We start from the raw sequence: 20593 nt of genomic DNA, 5'->3' as shown, positions 1-20593 counted from the left end.
GCCGGTATTTTTATTCACCAAAGTGGCATTCAACTGATAACAATGTATAGTCAGCACATTAATCATGTGGAAAAATTGCTATTACAATTTGAAAAAAAATTTCAGAACTTCTTAAACTACTTCAATCCTCCATTTGCAGCAATGACCGCTTTGCAGATTCTTGGCATTCTAGCTGTCAGTTTGTCCAGATATTCAGGCGACATTTCACCCCACACTTCCTGTAGCACGTGCCATAGATGTGGATGTCTTGTCAGGCACTTCTTACACCTTACAGTCTAACTGATCCCACAAAGGCTCAATCGGGTTAAGATCCATAACACTCTTTACCAATTATCTGTTGTCCAATGTCTGTGTTTCTTTGCCCAATCGAACCTTTTCTTTTTGTTTTTCTGTTTCAAAAGTGGCTTTTTCTTTGCAATTCTTCCCATAAGACCTGCACCCCTGAGACTTCTCTTTACTGTTGTACATGAAACTGGTGTTTTGGAGCGGGTAGAATTCAATGAAGCTGTCAGCTGAGGACATGTGAGGCATCTATTTCTCAAACTAGAGACTCTGATGTACTTATCCTCTTGTTTAGTTTAGTACATCTGGCCTTCTGCATCTCTTTCTGTCCTTGTTAGAGCCAGTTGTCCTTTGTCTTTGAAGACTGTAGTGTGCACAATTATAATAAATATTATTTCAAGCATTGTATAGCCTTCATTCCTCAAAACAATTATTGACTGATGAGTTTCTAGAGAAGCTGTTTCTTTTTTGCTATTTTTGAACTAATATTGACCTTAAGATGTGCCAATCTATTGCATACTGTGGCAACTCAAAAACAAACACAAAGACAACGTTAAGCTTAATTTAATGAACTAAATAGCTTTCAACTGTGTTTGATATAATGGCAAGTGATTTTCTAGTACAAAATTAACAATTTGGCATGATTACTCAAGGATAAGGTGTTGGAGTGATGGCTGCTGGAAATGGGGTCTGTCTAGATTTGATCAAAAATTACTTTTTCAAATAGTGATGATGCTGTTTTTACATCAGTAATGTCCTGATTATACTTTGTGATCAGTTAATGCCACTTCGTGAATTAAAGTATCAATTTCCTTCCGAAACTGATTATTCCAAACTTTTGGCCACCAGTGTAGATGTCTGAAGGGAATCAATTTCAGAGATGTCACCCATCTCTGAAAATCCCTCATGAACAACAGTCCCAATGGCAATACTACTATAACAGATGCAATACGACCTTACAGTCTCAGACACAGGTGAAAAAAGACAATTTTTTCCAGATAAAAGTGATCCAAACAGTTCCACAGACTTACTCTTCTCTGTTCGGACAGGGATGCCTGATAAGTTACAGAGTTTAGATTGAACCCCATGAACACAATCGATTGAGCCGTGGTTAATGAGCTCTTCTTCTGGTTCATCATAAAACACAGAGCACATTTTAAAAATTAAAATGTGGGCCGCAATAAAAAGGAAAACATCATTAACATCTCCCGAAACACTGCCTCATCGTTGTGTCAAATCAGTGCAATTATGGGTGCAAGCTCATCTTTCATGTTGTTTGTTGGCTTCTTATCATGATTAAACTCTCCCGTTGCTCTGTGCGTGGTTTGTGAAAGGATTTTGGGATCGTAGTTTCATTCGGCACAAATGTTCATGTGTTTGATACAGCTGGTCTGCAAACAGTCGTGTTTGTGCACTTGACTTTAGTGTATGCACTTAACTCGCGTCTTTGTTTCCACATCTGTCTTTGGCACGCACCACTGCTCTGTCGTGATTTAAACTGAACTCAGAATTGATTCTGATTCTTTTGAGAATCGATTCAGAATCGTTTGAGCATGAATCGCGATGCATCGCAGAATTTTTTTTTCCAACAGTTCTAACACATAACGTGTGTATCTCTGGCCTCATGGTCTTGCTTTCTTGGGAGAAACCATATTCAACTGGTAAGCTAAGATCTTATTTAAATGTAAAAATGGTAAAGCGTTTTCCGATTTATTCAGTGCAACTCTGGTTTAACTTGGCTTGACCTCTAACAACAATTTGTAGCTCGTCTATGGACAGTTAAATCTAGCCAACATTTTCAACACAAGGTGCACTGAAAAAGGGCTCATAGCTTGGATGCCGCTAATGAAGAGAAGTAGGATGCCATTTGGGGTCAGTGATACTGATTATATAGGGAAGGGGTGGGGCATCCCATGTGCACTGGCCAGCAGCCTGTTAGGCGTGATTGCATAGGGCTTCATGGATTACCACGCAAGAGGTGTGTCCCATAGTGAGATGTCGAACGAGTCGACCAAAAGAGAACTGACTATTTTACCCAATGTGTGTTTACAATGTATATTTACGCTTATTAGAGTATTGCGTCTTTCCTCTCGCATCAACTGTATTGAAATCAGTTGATGCGAGAAGAGGAGGTTAAAACCAATATGACCCTACCCACCCTAGCAATCGGGCCAATTGGTTGCTAAGGAAGCCAGACTGGATTCACTCAGCACGCTCTGGATTCGAACTTGTGACTGCAGGTGTGGTAGTCAGCGTCTTTGCTTGCTGAGCTACCTAGGCCCCCAATTCTACATGTTTTTAACAACATGAGGGAGAGTAAATCATGACAGAATTAGCATTTTGTGTTAAGAAATCCCATTTACAGCAACAACAAAAAAAGAGAAAGAAAGACATGCCAAAAATAGGGATTGAGAAGCTTTTTGTAGCAGATGTTCAGAAGGGCCTCAGGATGCTCTCCTGATGGAAACAAGCATATGGAGGAGACAAGCTGATTATGATTGTGGATGAATCAGGGAGTCTGTTTAAGTCTCTCTCCTCAAAATGAAGCTGGGCATCTCTACTATTAGACTTCCCATTGTGTTCACAGCATCAGCGACATCAACGCTTTGATTGTTTTTTCAAGGACTCGATTTTGTACTGAGTATTATTTAATGTGTTTCGTTTAACTATCAATAATATCACATTTGATTTTCGGCTTGATACACACTACATTCAAATTAGTGTTCTGACTTACTAAATACACCAGTGGTACAAAATAAAACATTAAAGCTTTTCAATTTTACAACGCTTCTAAATGGCACATGAGGAAAATGTAGTGTTAAAAATTCATGGAAACATCATGCATTAATTTGTATGAATCATTTTCAGGAAAACCCTCTATGCAAGAGCAGTGATGAAATTCACACGAGGAATCCAGACGGGGATGGAAACACCCCCAAACATGATGGGGTGGGACTTGCAGAATGCACATTAAATAAAATCAACAGATCTTTTCCATTCAACTTGCTTTTCCTACTAAAATAAATCCAACTGGTCCTAGCTAGTTTAAGCTGGTCTCCCAGCATGATCAGCTGAAAAGTGCCCAAAATCCCTCTAAAACCAGCCAACAGACAAGTCAAACTAGGCCAGGAGACAAGCTAAGGCTGTTTTATGCAGGGTTGTAACTGAAACAAAAAAATCTTGCATTGTTGCTAAGATAAAGAGGTAGATCAAAGGCTCTTTTTCTGATCTGGTTTGTTCCAATGTTCAAGGGCTACTACAGTTGTGCGATTAGGTGGTAATTGTAATAAGGTTTGGTGCTCAATAAGAATAGCAATTATAGCGTTGGGATGATCTGCCTTGCTCGCAGTTAAATTGCTTTTTCTGTGTCAATTCAGGGGTGGGGTGTTCTTGGAGGGATGAAGAGGGTAGAATTATTTTGCATTATAAGTATCAAAAGAACCAATCAATTTAGAAGAGAACAAAGACAAAGTTTCTGCAGATAAAAAGGCGATTGGAGTAAAGATCAATCTACACATCCAAATCACTCCTGTGAGTGTCATGAGCTTTAACAGAGGCAGGTAAAAGACCATGATAAGTCCACCTGAACAATGTTTATCTCTGTTGTGTGGTTAATAGACAAATTATTGGAAAGGGAACACAAAGGTAGCTCTAACCCAGATTATCAGCATACCATCTGTGGCTGAATCTTCTGGAGAGAGAGAGTTTGGTGGGGAGCAAAAATCGAGCCTACGGTGTTTCTCTGGTCTTAGCTGGTCTCCAGTTGGTTTATGCTTCTGTTGAACATGCTTGAGAATGTTGAACATGTACCCTAAATTCGACGCCATTCTGCCAAATTACTGACAAGTACCATTTCCCATTAGACATTTCTGCATCAATTCAGGTTGTGGTTCCATGAAAACCAGGAAGTATTTGCATTCATCCAAAGGTGAGCTTGATTCTGTAGTTGCTTAATACATTTTTTATAATTTTATAATAACATTTTACTGATGGTTAGGTTTAGGGTTGAGGTTTGGTTTAGGAAGTATGGTTAATAAAATATGCATTCCTGTTGACTGTATTACATCATTTTACAAATAAAAATAGAACTCGCTTTTAACGCTGCATCGACAGATTTCAGCAGGAGAATGTAAAACCAGCTCAACCAACTTCTGACTAAGAAAGACCAGCAAGCCACCTTAGGTTGGTTTAAGCTTAGGATGTTTTTTTTTTCTGAAGCGACAACGTGATTTTCAGTCTGAATTGTATCATCCTACCCAAAGACTAGCATTACCCTTGCAAAAAGTACTGTGGTCGTACTTTTGGTGCCGCAATGGTATCAAATGGTAACAGCATAGTATACTACATGGACAAATGTATGTGGAAAACCCCTTCTAATGAACAGGTTTGATTATTTCAGCTACATCCATTACTAGCAGGCGGATTTAATGAAGCATACATTCATGCAATCTATAAAGACAAAATGTTTTAGCATTGGGCGTACTTTTCCAGATCTAAACCCCACTGAACACTTTTGGGACACTCATATTCCTAAACCATGGTATTGACTTGGTACTTTAAGCATACAATGGCATTGCCATGGAACATTTCCAAAAATGTGGCAATATTATAGTAACGTGTCTGAAAAAAGCAAGTACTGCATTTCTACCAAATAACACTTAAACATATTCTATCATAAGGCACACAGCAGATGTCTCCTAGAAACAATCTGGGCTGTTCTGGTCCTGTCTCTCTAACGAAATAAACAAAGAAAAACATGACATGCAGTGTCAGATTTGCTTTCCATCACATTTCAAACAGAAGTTCCAAGAGTGAGCATTACATAAACACACGTTTCACAGATTCAGGTTCTAGAGGGAACTCATTATTAGTGAAGTTGGACAGAAAGTAGAGGAAGATATAAGTGAAGATTTCTGTCCTCACTGAAAGTGAAAATTATGCACTAAATAACAAAAGCCAGTAATAACTTTTTTAATGTTCAATATAGAACTATGTGAAGCAAGATTTTGGACCAATGGGCGGAGCTAACATGTGTGGATTCAACAAAAATAGAAACCATTCAACCAACAAAATTGTCTTGTCGTGCATGTCTAATGGGACACATAAAAAAACTGAGACTCTCATTCACATTTGTGCATCTCCAAACTTCTTAAAAGTTAAAATATGCATAAGTGTAAATGAGATTTGAATGCTAGGTGCAAAAGGGGAAGATGTGCAGTGAATAATGACTTAAATTAATCGTATGGCTATAGAAGACATGAAATATAGCAGTCGAGTCACATGGGCTGCTTTTTATGGTGCTTTTATTGCACTTTTTGGGAGATTGACAGCCCAAATAACCATTCACTTTTACTGTGCGGAAACGAGCAGTTGGAACATTCTGTAAAACATCACCTTTTGTGTTCCACGGAAGACAGAAAGTCATACAGGTTTTGAACAATGTGAGAATGAGTATTGACTGAATATTCATTTTTGAGTAAAATATTTCTTTAAGGTCAGTTAAACAAAGGTAAACAAAAGCCCAAAAAACATCTTAATCAATATGTCCAGAAGCAAACACACCTGCCCACCCCAGCTTCATTATGTTAAGATCATCCATTATCCAAAACTCAGATGAAGACCCTTATAATATCAGAGTGGTTGTCTCATTTTTACCCAGTCAATATTTCATATTTTCATTCATGCCAACTGAATCAAATATGACAGGCTGCTATCCACTGCCTCTCTTTAGATGTCCATTGGAAACCCTGCCGACTGAGAGACACAGACTGGCACATCTAAGAATAAACTGCAGATAAGCAGTGTCCTCCATCCCTACCAACCAAAGAGTCCCCTTGGGCCAGGCTTAACTCAGTCTGACAGGTGACGGTAACTATTAGAAACAAACTAATCAGCATCGACGGCACTTTTACTTGACCAATCCCAACTCTAAACCATCACCTATCTGCCCTCTGTGAACCAAAGGTGGCAATTTTTCCACTGGGTGGCTCAATTAGTTTCCCCTTATCTTAGCATGGATGCCAGGACTTGGTGAACTGTTAAATTAAATTTGCCCCCTAAGCTATTAGTAGAATTCCCTGACACAGTGCTTAAGTGGTCTCTAATTCCCTTTCCTTGTTAATGTGCGGTTACCCTGGGGTTTGACACTTACTGAGGTGGGAGTTCTGAGGGACACATCTGATCTGAGAAGGCAGTCATACTTTGTGTCTTCAAGTCCTTTGAAACTCCTTTGAAAAGTTGTGTTTAAGTAAGCTTTAAATGAAAAGAAACTTGAAGTCTTTGCATCAGACATAGTCTTGGCTACAAACACAATTTTCTGAATGTTTTAGAATCTGATTCAGCTGTTGGTATCTGATTTAGTGCAACCAACAAGGAAAACTGTAGCATCATTGACATCAAACATGGCATCATGCAACTTGATGCTCCATATTTGAATATACAAAAACTTAAATGAAAAATGAAAGTTATGGCGAATGGGAAGATTTTCAATGAATAACCACTAAAATTACAAGCTATTGTATGGTTCCAGACTTGGAATATAGCTTTCGAGTCCTATGGACTGCTTTCATGGTGTGATTTTGTCCTTTTTGGTCACTATATAATTTCATTCTAAGTAAAAAAGCAGCATAAACATTCCATGGAAGATAGAAAGTCATACTGTATGGGTTTGAAATTACATGAGGGTATGTAAATGAGTTTTTACTGTCCTTTTAAAGAATGAATGCATTAACTGCATGCAAAATATCTGAAAGTGTGCATGACTGTGCATGTTAAATGTTGATCTCTCACCTCTGCTAAGGAGCTGTAGGTTGCGTACTTCCTCTCTGACCTGCAACTGTAGGACCTGCTGCAACACTTCCTGTCTCAGAGTCTCCTGTACGATACCCATCCTCTCCAGCTTCTCCCCATTCAACCGCAACAGAGCACGACCTGAAAGAGAGAGAGAGAGAGAGAGAGAGAGAGAGAGAGAGAGAGAGAGAGAGAGAAAGAGAGACAGAGAGGGTGAATGGGTTTGAATGAGGGTTATAAAGGCAATGCCGGCATTCTAAAATAGAAAGGGAATAGAAAAGGGATTATATCCGGAGGAAATTTGATCAATAGTATGAAATTAGTTTAAAATAAGTTAGTTAAAATCCTCCCAGTGGCCATCAAATTAATGTCACAAGTCTTGCCAACAGAACAGGCCTGCCCAAGAAAATGTCTTTCAGATTTCCTGTTACATTTCTTTTAGCGTTAAGGACATGAAACTCAATGACACATTTAATAAGACTTTACTCTTGTGACTGTTTAGCTCTGTTCCGAAACCTAGTGAGTGGCCTCACTTGACAGTTTTTCAAGGTATCATAGGCATGCTCTCAACAAAGCTGTTCCAAAGGTAGGCAGCAATATTATGCCACCTCAAGATATTTCGGTTTGGCAAAATTTTAAGGCAGCATTACATTTATTTACTGCATTTTTATCTGCATGGTCCCTACGCAGTGCTCACTGCTTTCCACAGACTAAGCAGGGGATACAAATTTAGAATGCACTGCAACGTCATCAAACACAGCCAATGCTTGAGTCGGACAGGTTTGGAGTTGTGAATATGATGACATCATATACTCATGTAAATAAATGTAATATAAAGATTACGTTTACAGATTATATGTAAAATACAGATTCTTTGTGCAATACAACCAGCTCTGTAAAAGAAATCCGTCCAAGATTTGGACTGCGTAGAATAACATGTTAAATATAAATAAAGATATTTACTATTACAAAAATCGAGAGTTCTGGCAAACTTGCCGCAAATTCGCCACTCATTATTTTCACATGCATATGAGCTTTGCACAAAATCTTTATTTTCACCAAGGGTTTGCTGCAGGTTCACCACTAACGGTGAAGAGCTGCAAACATCTGGCAAACATTTGCTCAGTAAAAACAGTGGGAAATTCGCAGCATGTTTGTAAGACATATAGATTTTAGAAGGATAATTAAAAACTGATTGAGAATTATGAATATAAATGACTATTTTACCAAAATTTTTTGTGTGTTATATGAATTTTGTATGCTTTTACATTCTTTATAAGAGTATCTTGCCATTAGCTTAGCAACATGCTAACATCAAACTCTATGAAATCAACTGTGAGTAGTATCTCTCAAAATACTGTCTGCGTCTTAGGGGCCGTTCAAACCGAACACACTTTTGTATCTGTCTGCACTGTTTGTTTTTTTTTTATATTCTATGTAAACATGCCCTAAGAAGGTGTTTTTGAATGTTGCGTCGTGGTATTTTCAGCATCACGTGCAGAGGCGCAGCATTTTTTAGATGTTGTGTTAAGTTAAAAGAGCTTTAATTTTTAAAATGTGTCTCGAGACACCTGCAATGTTACATTCCTTGCACAGCATCTATTTTTTTTTTTTTAGCACAAAAACGTGTGAACGGTCACTTACATCAAGAGTGCTATTTTGTGCTATGTCAATTTCCTTCAGTCAATTATAGAGTTGCATTTACATTAATATACTGCCTTAGGAGATAGCTGCTTATGTAGGTTGTAGACAGCAAGGCAGCACACTAAGTTGCTGTCTAGGTAACATCAGAAGCTTGTCCTTCAAAGAATTTATCGTTGTTCGCCCCGAGTGCACCCGATCTAATTAGGTGCATAAATCATTTCATTCTCACATACTATATAATCATTCATTTTGTCATTCTCACCTGGCAAATACATGGACACTCCCTCACAAGAACACCACGCATACAGTTATGTAATAATTGTCTATTTTAGGACACGTTAATAAATGTGTTCCATTTCCACACATATTGCTTTGTGTAATGATTACTGATGAAGTTGTGTTATGTAAGGCCTTTGTGTGACCTTGGATGAGCTTAGTGATTTGTGTGGTCTGTACCCAGAAACACTGGCACTGGACAGCTTTTCCCCTCGGCAAATGAAACATAATGACCTTAATGACAGCTGGCTGTGGCCGTTTCACTGGTGTAAAATCGGAATTGGAGGGACGTGAGAGTTTGTGTGAGTGTTTACTCAGCTATAGTATGAGGACAAAATTGTCAGAAGATAATATGACAAAACCCTTGTTTGGAAAAAAATTCAATAATGTTTTTATGCATACAACAGGGATGTTGCTAAACTTCATGATCGCAAGCTTAAGTTGATCGTAGAGACCCGTTGCGCCAATGGTTTCTTCATTCTACTTAGGCTCACAATGCTTTTGGGAAACACAGCCCTGTTCTCATAGAATCACATTACTATCCCTACATTTTTTCAAAATGCTTTTAAATGCCTCGTAGTACATATCGGACAGTTTCTTGGTGAAATAATCATTAGAGGTGCTACAACAACAACTTTTATTCACTTTCACAGATTATCAATTCATAAACACTTTTCTCCCTGTTCCTCACAAAATGCTATTTTAAGACATCTGAACACTTTACAATAATGCATGACTTACACTGATCAGTCACAACATTAAAACCACTGACAGGTGAAGTGAATAACATAAATTATCTCGTTATAATGGCACCTGTCAAGGAGTTGGGTATATTAGGCAGCAAGTGAGTTCAAGTCAGTTCTTGAATTTCATGTGTTGGAAGCAGGAAAATGGGCAAGCACAAGGATCTGAGCAACTCTGACAAGGACCAAATTGTGATGGCTAAACGACTGGATCAGAGTATCTCCAAAATGGTCTTGTGGGGTGTTCCTGGTATGCAGTGTTTAGTACCTAAAAGTGGTGCAAGAAAGGACAACCAGTGATCCGGCGACAGGGTCTTGGGAGCCCAAGGCTCATTGATGCACGTGGGGAGCGAAGGCAAGCCCATCTGGTTCAAAAAGCAACTGTAGCACATATTGCTGAAAAACATAATACTGGCCACGATAGAAAGGGGTCAGAACACACAGTGCATCGCAGCTTGCTGCGAATGGGGCTGCGTAGCCGCAGACCGGTCAGAGTGCCCATGTTGACCCCTGTCCACCACCGAAAGTGATACAATGGGCATTTGAGTGTCAGAACTGGACCATGGAGCTATGAAAGAAGGTGGCCTGGTCTGATGAATCACATTTTCTGTTAGATCATTTGGATGGTCGGGTGTGTTGCGTCGTTTACCTGGGGATGAGATGGCAGAAGGATGCACTATGGGAAGAAGGCAGGCCGGCGGAAGCAGTGTGATGCTCTGGGCAATGTTCTGCTAGGAAACCTTGGGTCCTGGCATTCATGTGAATGTTACTTTGACACGTACCACCTACCTAAATATTGTTGCAGACCATGTAGCCCATCATGGTAACGGTATTACCTGACGGCAGTGGCCTCTTTCAGCAGGACAGTGTGCCCTGTCACACTGCAAAAATTTATCAGGAATTTATCAGGAACATGACAAAGAGTTCAAGGTGTTGACTTGGCCAATTCTCCAGATCTCAATCCAATTCAATCCAATTCTCCTATCTACCAAGGGGCTGGATTACAAATCCGCACTCTAACAATGTTCACCCCATTATTCAATTTCCTCATTATTGAGGATAATCTATGCACAAATAATGCATTGTTACCTATATTAAAATTTGTATTTAAAAATATTTATAAAAAATAATATAATTATTTTGTAACTTGCATTTTAACTAAAACATGCAGTTCACATGTATAAATTCATGTTCAATTGACAAGCAATATATTTCAGACTTTATTTTCTTGAAAATGTATCTTAGTTGCATTGTCTACATTTGCAACACACAAACACACAAAAGAAGAGACATTTTCAACCCCACCTCATAAAACAGCTTATAGGTATTAGTTAAAGTCTAGATATTATCACCAAAATCCAAATATTATCATCAATAACAATACTAGATACAAGAACTTAATATTTCAGTGAATTAATACAAAACCTTTCAGCACCAGAACACAAACATTCAGACCGAACAGTCCCCTGCATCAGAGAACATTCTCAATATTCCCAAGACTTTCCAACAATTGTGCATTTCTTTAAAGTTTCTCCCTCTGATAACAACTTTTCCGTTTTTCACAAGCATGAGCGAAACAGCATTAGATGTCTTTGTGATTCTCACGCTGTCACGGATTTCTTTTAAAAATGTTTTGATGCATTTTACACTTGTATTTTATTTACTCTGGTGTATGTATCTCTCATAATGTATGTCTCTTTGATCACTTTTTGCAAATCAAATTGAATTCTTCAATGACAGATGTCGTATCCAGGCAAACAAAAGACATGTGTTCCCCCTGCGTACATTAACAATAGTGTACACTAGCTCGATGACAAGCTGAGGAAACATTTAGCTCAATTTACCTTATAAATGATGAACAATTGTAAGATGTTGCATGCTAGAATCCTACAACGATCAGCAGGTCTGCTAAGAAAAAGTGATCTCTTCTGGTCAATAGTTGTAATTACATCATAAACTGAATGTAATCTTTACATAATCCCTTTTTCAAAGAAAGAAAATCAATCCTCAGTCTTGTCCAATGGGCTATATTCAACGATACAGCGGGCCGCCAGTTCCCAATTGAAGTTGAACTTGCATTGAAATACATACAGTAACCAACTACATTTACAAGCTTATTCAAGTGCAATCAAATTGCACGATAACTCAACCGGGTACGAGTCCTGCAGAACCAACACGTGAGCCGAAAGTGTCATAGATGCATCACAAAATGACCTGGTTGCTTCAGCAATTGTGTTTTTCATCTCACATTTGCTTTTTCTGAAACTATTAGTTAGGTTTAAGGCTTAGAGTAGAGAGGTAGAATGTGTTTATTTAAAACTCCATAGAGCATTAACTTTTAAAAACAACAGGCTCTAGGCCGCGCTAGGCACTGTGCAACGTGTAACAACTGTGCACAAATTTATCTCATTCTCGTGAGATTTTCGTGCCAGCGCAAGTGGGTGTGGGAGTGTTTGCGCTATCTGTGTGTGTCTGCTAGCTAAATGTGGGATTTTATGTTATTGAAGCGGCACAAACACACTTTTCTAATTTCCTGTGAAACAGGTCATTGCGCTAAGATGTTTTAAAACACGTCTTTTTTCAGCACAAAGTCTAAACTCATTTCCTGCGTTTGCAGTTTGGAGAGTCCACCAGCAGGTGGTAATAAAGTTCTTGTCCAAACTCAGAAAATGCTGTGGAACATTAAATTATGCCCCTTGATCAATATGATTAATAATATTTACATTCTCGATAATTTAACAGAGCGTAAATCCAACTCTTGACGTGAAACACGTTTTCTATGCGCTTAAAAGGAGTGTCTCACTGTCATAGAAATATGCCTGACATTTCACAAGGATGCAGTAAATTCATATTTCTATTCTTCTAATTCACTGCATACAGTCCATTTAGACTACCAATGTCTTATGAATGTGCTGTCTTTGTTTATATCGCTGGTGCTTGACAGGGAATGGACTACATAATAAGATGCAGACAGTGCCGGAGAAGAACCTCAGAATTAAATTGCACTTAACCCAGCCCATTAGTGCTTTGTGTGCACTTTCCCCAAACCCACTTGTGCCTAGACTTAGGACATGCTTGCATGAAAATACCAAAACTTCATGGCCATGTCCACTGACTCTGCACATTATGACTCATCGCATAGTGCAGCGCTTAGTGCTAGTGCTCTTAAAATAGGGCCCATCATCTGTTCGGGAGAAAATCTGACTTGCTTTTAGTGCCACACACTGGACATTTCACTTCAGAAATTCTGCTATATGTGTAATAAACCATGTACAATAATTTAGCAAATATGTTGCCACTGGCAAGTTGGTGTTTATAATTTAGGGAATGTCATACTGACATTGATGAGTGATAAACAGTTTTTTTCAGAAGAAAAAGACTCTAAAATAGAGTTTACAAAACTCCATATTTGATTTTAAGTTTTAATGGGGTTGGCTATAGAGTGGATATCTGCTAGGAAACTTTAGAGCTATTGATGAAATATGTGTGCTTACAAAGGTAAAGGAGAGGCCGGTTTGAGTAGACACATGTGTGAAGCCATTAACTGAACTGCAAGGTTAATTCTAAATAGAGAGTGTAGACATTTATAGCATACAGTATAAATGTCTCCTGTGAAACATCCATTGGTCCATTCCCAATTCTTTAGCCCTTTCAGTCCTCCTCATAGTGTACAATTTATCACATGGACTTTTGGGGAATAGTCCATTGTGAAGTCCGCACCAGTGCGAGATCAGCAAAAGGGCACCTCAGAGGTGCAAAGCGACAGCAAATGGCTTTCATGAGCATCCTCCTGAATCAGAAAATGACAAATGGGACACCTCTACAGTCTTGCGGACTTCACTGACATGCATGAGCGAAGGTCACAAAAAGACCACAAGCTTTTTGCATATTGTTTGCATTTGCTTGTTAATGTTAACATGTTAGCTTGTGATACATTATTACTAAACTTAAAGGTGCACTCAGTAACTTTTGTGTTTGTGTCCTCTTGGACCTACGCTGACACGTAGCGGCTGATTTGGTGACACGAGAAGGACCTATACAATATTAGGCAGGTTGTTTTTAATTTTGTGGCAGATCTGTGTATATATAGGCTATAACTACATTATACTTTATACAGTAGGCTACATAATTATGATGTGATCCAGTATTTATGAATGCCACCACAAAGTAGTAATTACCAATGGGTAAACTCTAGATTTTCTTTGAGCCTCGACATTCCGTAACAATCCTCCCAAACCTCTTTCTCCATACATTTCTCCTCAAGCTAAAACGTATCAGCCACATCACAGCAGTATATCATATTAAGCCTGATGTACAGTATAGGCTGTTAACATGTGTGGAGCGGGATGTGGTCATGTGTCTGTCACTGGGGAGAGAGGAAGCGGTAAGGACCATCACCTCATGATTGATAACACTACACACCTGTGTCTCATTACATTGACGACGGAAACGGGCTTGAAAAGGCTACCGAGAATGCCGGAGAGACATAGAGAATGAGGGACAAGTTAAGCCGAACTGTATATTTAGTTGGACTGCCACCCGCTTCATGCTTCCTTCCTTATCATTGGAACTTCTACAACCTGTTGATGTGCATGCCCCCCCACCAGAACTGATGTCACTTTGCTTAAATGAGTTCACATTTACTATATAGTCTAGTCAAAAAAACACTAATAATGTCTAATTATCTGAATAATTTGTCAACATTATGAACAATTTTGAACAGCACACTATATAGTAAATGTGAACTCATTTAAGCAGTCAGGCCCATGGGTGGGGTCAATGAGCAAAAACAGGTTCCAATTGCTGGTGTATTTAACTACAAGGGGCTTATGGAGGATTATTTGACAAAGATGCCCCGCTGACCCAGAGCTCTGCAATGGAGCAGTTGCCCCAGCGGCTTCAGTGGACATTCAATGGCCAACCATGACCCAGTTTCCAGCTCAGATAATTCAGACTTTTCTGTGGGGACTACATTTGCTTCCCAGTCACTCACAATAATATGGAAAGAGCCATTAGAGCGATGATCGTGACAAATAACAATGTTAACCAGGATAATGGTCATGTATCTAGCCCAAGGTGCTGCTGGAAGAGCATATTTTAATTATATTTAGTTTTTCCCCTTAAGATCCTTTGTGCATTTTTCATGTTGAGATGACACTTCAATAGTGCACAATTTTTTAGATACCACCCCACCCTACTTTCTGTAGTATATCACACACACACACACACACACACACACACACACACACACACACACACACACACACACACACACACACACACACACACACATGTTGTGTTTCCATGTTTTATGGGGACTTTCCATAGACATAATGGTTTTTATACTGTACAAACTTTATATTCTATCCCCTAAACCTAACCCTACCCCTAAACCTAACCCTCACAGAAAACTTTCTGCATTTTTACATTTTCAAAAAACATAATTTAGTATGATTTATAAGCTGTTTTCCTCATGGGGACCGACAAAATGTCCCCACAAGGTCAAAAATTTCGGGTTTTACTATCCTTATGGGGACATTTGGTCCCCACAAAGTGATAAATACACGCTCACACACACACACACATTTAGATCTTCTGAATTCAGCTCCACAGAAACACTTTTAGGTAGTGGCAGATAGCACAGGTGAAATAAACAGAAATAAATTGTCTGTAGACTAGATTAACGTGCTCTCAATTAATGCCCTGTTGATATTAATAGTGATGCTGTCAAAAATGATACAGTAAGGTAGAAAAAGAGGGAAAGTAATTTAAAAAGAAATGACTGGCCTTAAAAACTATGCTTTATTCTTTAAATGTATCTTTAATTTATTGAAACTTATAAACACAAAGGGGCTAAACAATTATTAAACCAAGAGAAGTAGACTGAAAGAACTAACATTTAGTAACTGTGAAATAAATATCTTCTTCTTTTTTTTAAAGCATTACCAAATGTTGCAGTTATTAAAAAAAAAAACTAAATAAAATTCACAATGTGAAACTGCACAGTGAATGTAGTATATCTAATACACTTTAGTGTACATTGTGTTTAGCAGTCTGGCATTTTACAATAAATTGTAAAAATTTTGGAAATGGCATATTGGACAAAACTAGAGACTCTAAATAAAATACGTTTCGTACCAGATTTAGTATTGTTGACGTTTCTCCCAAAGGCAAACTTGCTGTGATCGGCCATGTTATGTTGTAACATGACTTGTAGCGTTTAACCCTTTACTGACAGCATAGTCTCCTGAACGGAGATCAGTCAGTTTAAATTAATTTAACTTGTGCGTTACGTATAGTGAAGCCAATATTTACATTTACATTTATGCATTTGGCAGACGCTTTTATCCAAAGCGACTTACAGTCCAATTATTACAGGGACAATCCCCCCGGAGCAACCTGGAGTTAAGCCTTGCTCAAGGGCACAAGGGTGGTGGCCATGGGGTTCGAACCAACGACCTTCTGATTAACAGCCCTGTGCTATAGCCACTACGCCACTACGCCACCACCATTCCAATATACGTCCATGCATGTACTGGTATCGCACGAGTAACATGTATTTTTTACAAGCAATATAAATTGTACGTTTTTAGTGATTTAGACCATGGTATGATTGTTGGTGCCAGACAGGCTGATTTGAGTATTTCTGTAATTGCTGATCTCCTGGGATTTTCACATACAACAGCCTCTAGAGTTTAAAGAGAATGGTGCGATAAACAAAAAACATCCAGTGAGCGGCAGTTCTGAGGGCAAAAACGGCATGTTAATGACAGAGGTCAGAGGAGAATGGCCAGATTCGTTCGAGCTGACAGAAAGTCTGTGGTAACTCAGATAACCACTCTGTTAAATTGTAGTGAGCAGAATAGTGTCTCAGAATGCACAACATGTCGAACCTTGAGGCGCATGGGCTACAACTGCAGAAGACCACGTTGGGTTCCGCTTCTGTCAGGCAAGAACAGAAAACTGAGGCTGCAGTGGACCTACCATTTGTGTACCTCATCAGAAATCCAAATTTGTCCCACCAGAAGATTATTTTCCAATGGTCTACAGTTTTGGTGAGCCACTGCACCCTCTGTTTCCTTTTCTAAGCTGACAGTAGTGGTACCCAGAGGGGTCTTCTGCTGCTGTAACACATCTGCCTCAATGTTCGACGTGTTGTATGGTGAGAAATGTTTTTCTGCATAGCACTCTTGTAACATGTGTTTATTTGGGTTACTACACGTGTTACTGTCACCTTCCTGTCAGCTTGGACTAGTCTGGCCATTCTCTTCCTCGTCTGTTTCGCTGGATGTTTTTTGTTTTTCACACCATTCTCTTTACACTCTAGAGACAGTTGTGTGGGAAAATCCCAGGAGATCAGCAGTTACAGAAATACTCAATCCAGCCCGTCTGGCACCAACAAATATGCCACGCTTCAAATCACTGAGATCAAACTTTATCCCCATTCTGATGGTTTATGTGACCATATCTGCATTATTTTATGCATTACACTGCTGCCACACGATTGGTTGATTAGATAAACACATGAATATGTAGATGTACAGGTGTACCTAATAAAGTGGCCGGTGAGTGTACATTATAGTAAATGTTTTAATAGTGACCATTTCCTTAAGGGCTTTTTGTGATGTCATCAGCCAATCAGCATTGTCATGATGTCATTTCATTTATGCTCAGGATTACATTTGAAAAGATCCAGTATCCAGGACTAATTGCCTATGAACAAAAATGGCAGTATGCAGGTCGCATACTTTCACGGATGCATGCAACTGCCTTTGAAATGAATGAGAACGCTAGCAGATTGTCTTCCCCGGTGGGCAAGTAGACTTACTACTTAATACTAGATGGTTGCAGGTGGTATTTACATTGACATTGTCATTCTAGAGAGCATTTTAATGGACAATAATTGAAATATGTCCCTTAAGTAATTAATATTGTTGGTGCATTTTCTTGGAAAATAAAGACAAACGCTTTAGATTCATATATCTGCAAAATATATTTTTTTTCTTTTTCAAATTGTAGTAGTATATTCACATTCAGATAGCCTCAAAGCTAACAGACATGGATGCAACTCTAGTTTTGATATTATGGGGTTTTTAAGAGACACTGTAAAGGGTGCAGTACACGCTAGTAAATCATTTGAAAGTAGTTCAAAGCATTTCACACTTGCAGTTGTAAAACAGCTGACTCAAAAGGCCAATTACAGTGTGAGAGCAGATTTTACAGGCCTGCGCCCAAAGCAAAGTGACGATCATGTCTGATATGGTGAGTGAATCAGTGTCATCTGTTCCCAGTGTGTGTAACAATCCTTCAAGCTACAGAGCCAATGACCCAGGGAAAATCACACACACAAACACTCACTTTAGAGACACACACCATCTAGAAAGTGTCTTGATAAATGAAGCAATAAATAATAAAGCAGATAATAGAATAAGGCCTCTAGGACTATAATAACATTTGCTGTACATTGCAGAGTGTGTGTGAAAGATGAGAGACCCTGAAGCTTACAAAAGCCATTTATGATCTTGATGGGAAAGAGATTTTACATACAGATTCCCTGGAACCCTATTTGAAAACCTCTGACAAAGGAAACCGTTATTAGCTGACAGCATTTGCAGCACAATGGTCTACACAAGCCCTCTTCCTCTGCTCTACTTTGAGTGGCTTTAAGCAATTATACTGTGAATAACCTTGAATGCTGGATATGGTGACTTTGCATATAGTCGCCTGTGTGGTTATGAAATCCAGTGCAATCCTAATACCATAAAAATGAGTACAAGCCATGTGGCCATCAAATCTCTCCTGAGGCACAAACTCTGCGCTGATTGGCTAGACAGGTGGCACATGATCAAGATCACTGGAACTGGGGGTGGGGGAAATGGCCCCACCACTTTTAACTCCATTGGCTGAAAATAAAGCATGCAGCCATCCTCTGTTGGCTCGTTTTAAAGAACATTTCAGATATAGTGTATAATTAAATATATTTTAGCACCTACTATTATTTCCAACATGTAAAAGGCTAAGTAAAAAGGCAGATGTCTGAACCGAATGTCTATCCACAGGCGAAAGTCTATCCTGAGAAACAATGACAGTGTTAAGGTGAGGAAATATAAAATCCACAGTAAAAAGTGCTCACCTGGAATTGTTACTGTATGGGGATATTTCTGCCTGATCTGACACATACCGTAATTTCCGGACTATTGAGCGCACCTGAATATAAGCCACACCCACTGATTTTTAAATAAAATATTATTTAATTACTTATTTTGAACATAAATAAGCCGCACCTGTCTATAAGCCGCAGGTGCCTACCGGTACATTGAAACAAATGAACTTTACTCAGGCTTTAACGAAACACGGTGTGGCAGCGGGGGCGTGGTCAAGCGCCGTCCGGGAGAGAAATGCGGTAAGGAGCTTACACCTGAGCTAAATTATGTCTAACACCGGTGTCTAATTTCAGTAAGCATGGGGAGAGCGGCATAAAAGGCAGCAGCCACAGAGCTGAGAGAGTGACACACGTCAGTCTAGTGTTGGCGCATAGAAGAATTGAGAAACTTTATAAAATTGATTGTAAACATTGCTGTGGCCATTAAAAGCCTTACCTGGAATGTCAAGTGCCCTGCTGAAAACTGTCACACTGGTGCCCGTGTGACAGTTTTCCCAAGAAGGACACGAGAAGCAGGGCACTTGAAATTAGACACCGGTGTTAGATATAATTTAGCGCAGGTGTAAGCGCCCTTACAGCTTTTCTCTCCCGGACAGGCGCTTGACCACGCCCCCGCTGCCACACAGGGCTTGTAATAAAACATTTGCAGTAAACAGCAGCCTACCAAGAAAGTCATTGGTCACTATCTTCCTCGTCCTGTGCACTGAAACCACTGAAGTCATCTCCTTCGGTGTCGGAGCTGAATAGCCTCAGATTTAGTTGTCTTTTGCACTGAGTCAATTCCTCACGCTGCTGTTTCCAGCGTCTTATCATCGACTCATTAAGACCAAGCTCCCGTGCAGCAGCTCTATTTACTTTTCCAACAGCCAGATCAATCGCCTTCAACTTGAAAGCTGCATCATATGCGTTTCTCCATGTCTTTGCCATGGTGAGGGTGACAAAATGACTACCGTAATCAGAATGATGGGAAGTTTGAGCCTTCGATTTAATCTAAACAGTAAACAAAAAAGTTGTTTTGACCTTAACCCGTTCGGCAATTTCATTGGTCTAATGAAAGCTTCACGCCGCCAAAAAAAATGAGCACGTCACAGAATTTTTATATTTTTTTTTTTATAAAATTTGAAAGCGGGAAAAATCCATATATTAGCCGTGTTATTGTATAAGCCGCGAGGTTCAAAGCGTGGGAAAAAAGTTGCGGCTTATAGTCCGGAAATTACGGTAGAATTCGTTTTGTTGGTGTAATCTTCTGTACAGTATTCAGGTTGATTCAGTAATGTTAAATATTTTTGTCATGAATCAAACCAGTTAATTAAAATTTTACCACATTTTAGATTAGATTAAAAATGTTCAGTGTGCGGGGTGCTCAATCTCTATGCAACATATGACAGCAAACCTAAAGGTATAGTTAAATCTATATCTTTAAGAGTGGATAAGAAATAGATCAATATTTAAGTCCTTTTTTACCATAAATCTCCTCTTTTACTTTCAAATTCATCTTCTTTTGTTTTTTTGGTGATTCGTATTCTTCGTGTATATCACCACGTACTGGTCGAAGGTCGAGATTTATAGAATAAAGGACTTAAATATAGATTTTTTTTTCTCACCCAAACCTATCATATTGCTTCTGAAGACATGGATTAAACCACTGGAGTCTTACTGGTTACTTTTATGCTGCCTTCATGTGTTTTTTTTAGCT

The 20593-nt window shown here is 39.0% G+C and overlaps 1 protein-coding gene across 2 annotated transcripts in view; it reads right to left on the bottom strand.

The window, feature by feature from the left end:
• The window catches only part of LOC127618575 (sterile alpha motif domain-containing protein 10-like), a 111101-nt gene that overhangs the window by 9093 nt on the left and 81415 nt on the right, over positions 1-20593 (bottom strand). For both annotated transcript variants that reach the window (XM_052091119.1, XM_052091118.1), the window contains exon 4: positions 7072-7212. In XM_052091119.1, the coding sequence (XP_051947079.1) occupies positions 7072-7212 (141 nt within the window). The remainder of the gene's footprint in view (positions 1-7071; positions 7213-20593) is intronic.

Source organism: Xyrauchen texanus, chromosome 25 (assembly GCF_025860055.1).
Source record: "Xyrauchen texanus isolate HMW12.3.18 chromosome 25, RBS_HiC_50CHRs, whole genome shotgun sequence".
NCBI classification, from domain to species: Eukaryota; Metazoa; Chordata; class Actinopteri; order Cypriniformes; family Catostomidae; genus Xyrauchen; species Xyrauchen texanus.
Note: the sequence above shows the minus strand (reverse complement) of the source record. Positions and strands in the feature narration are given on the sequence as shown.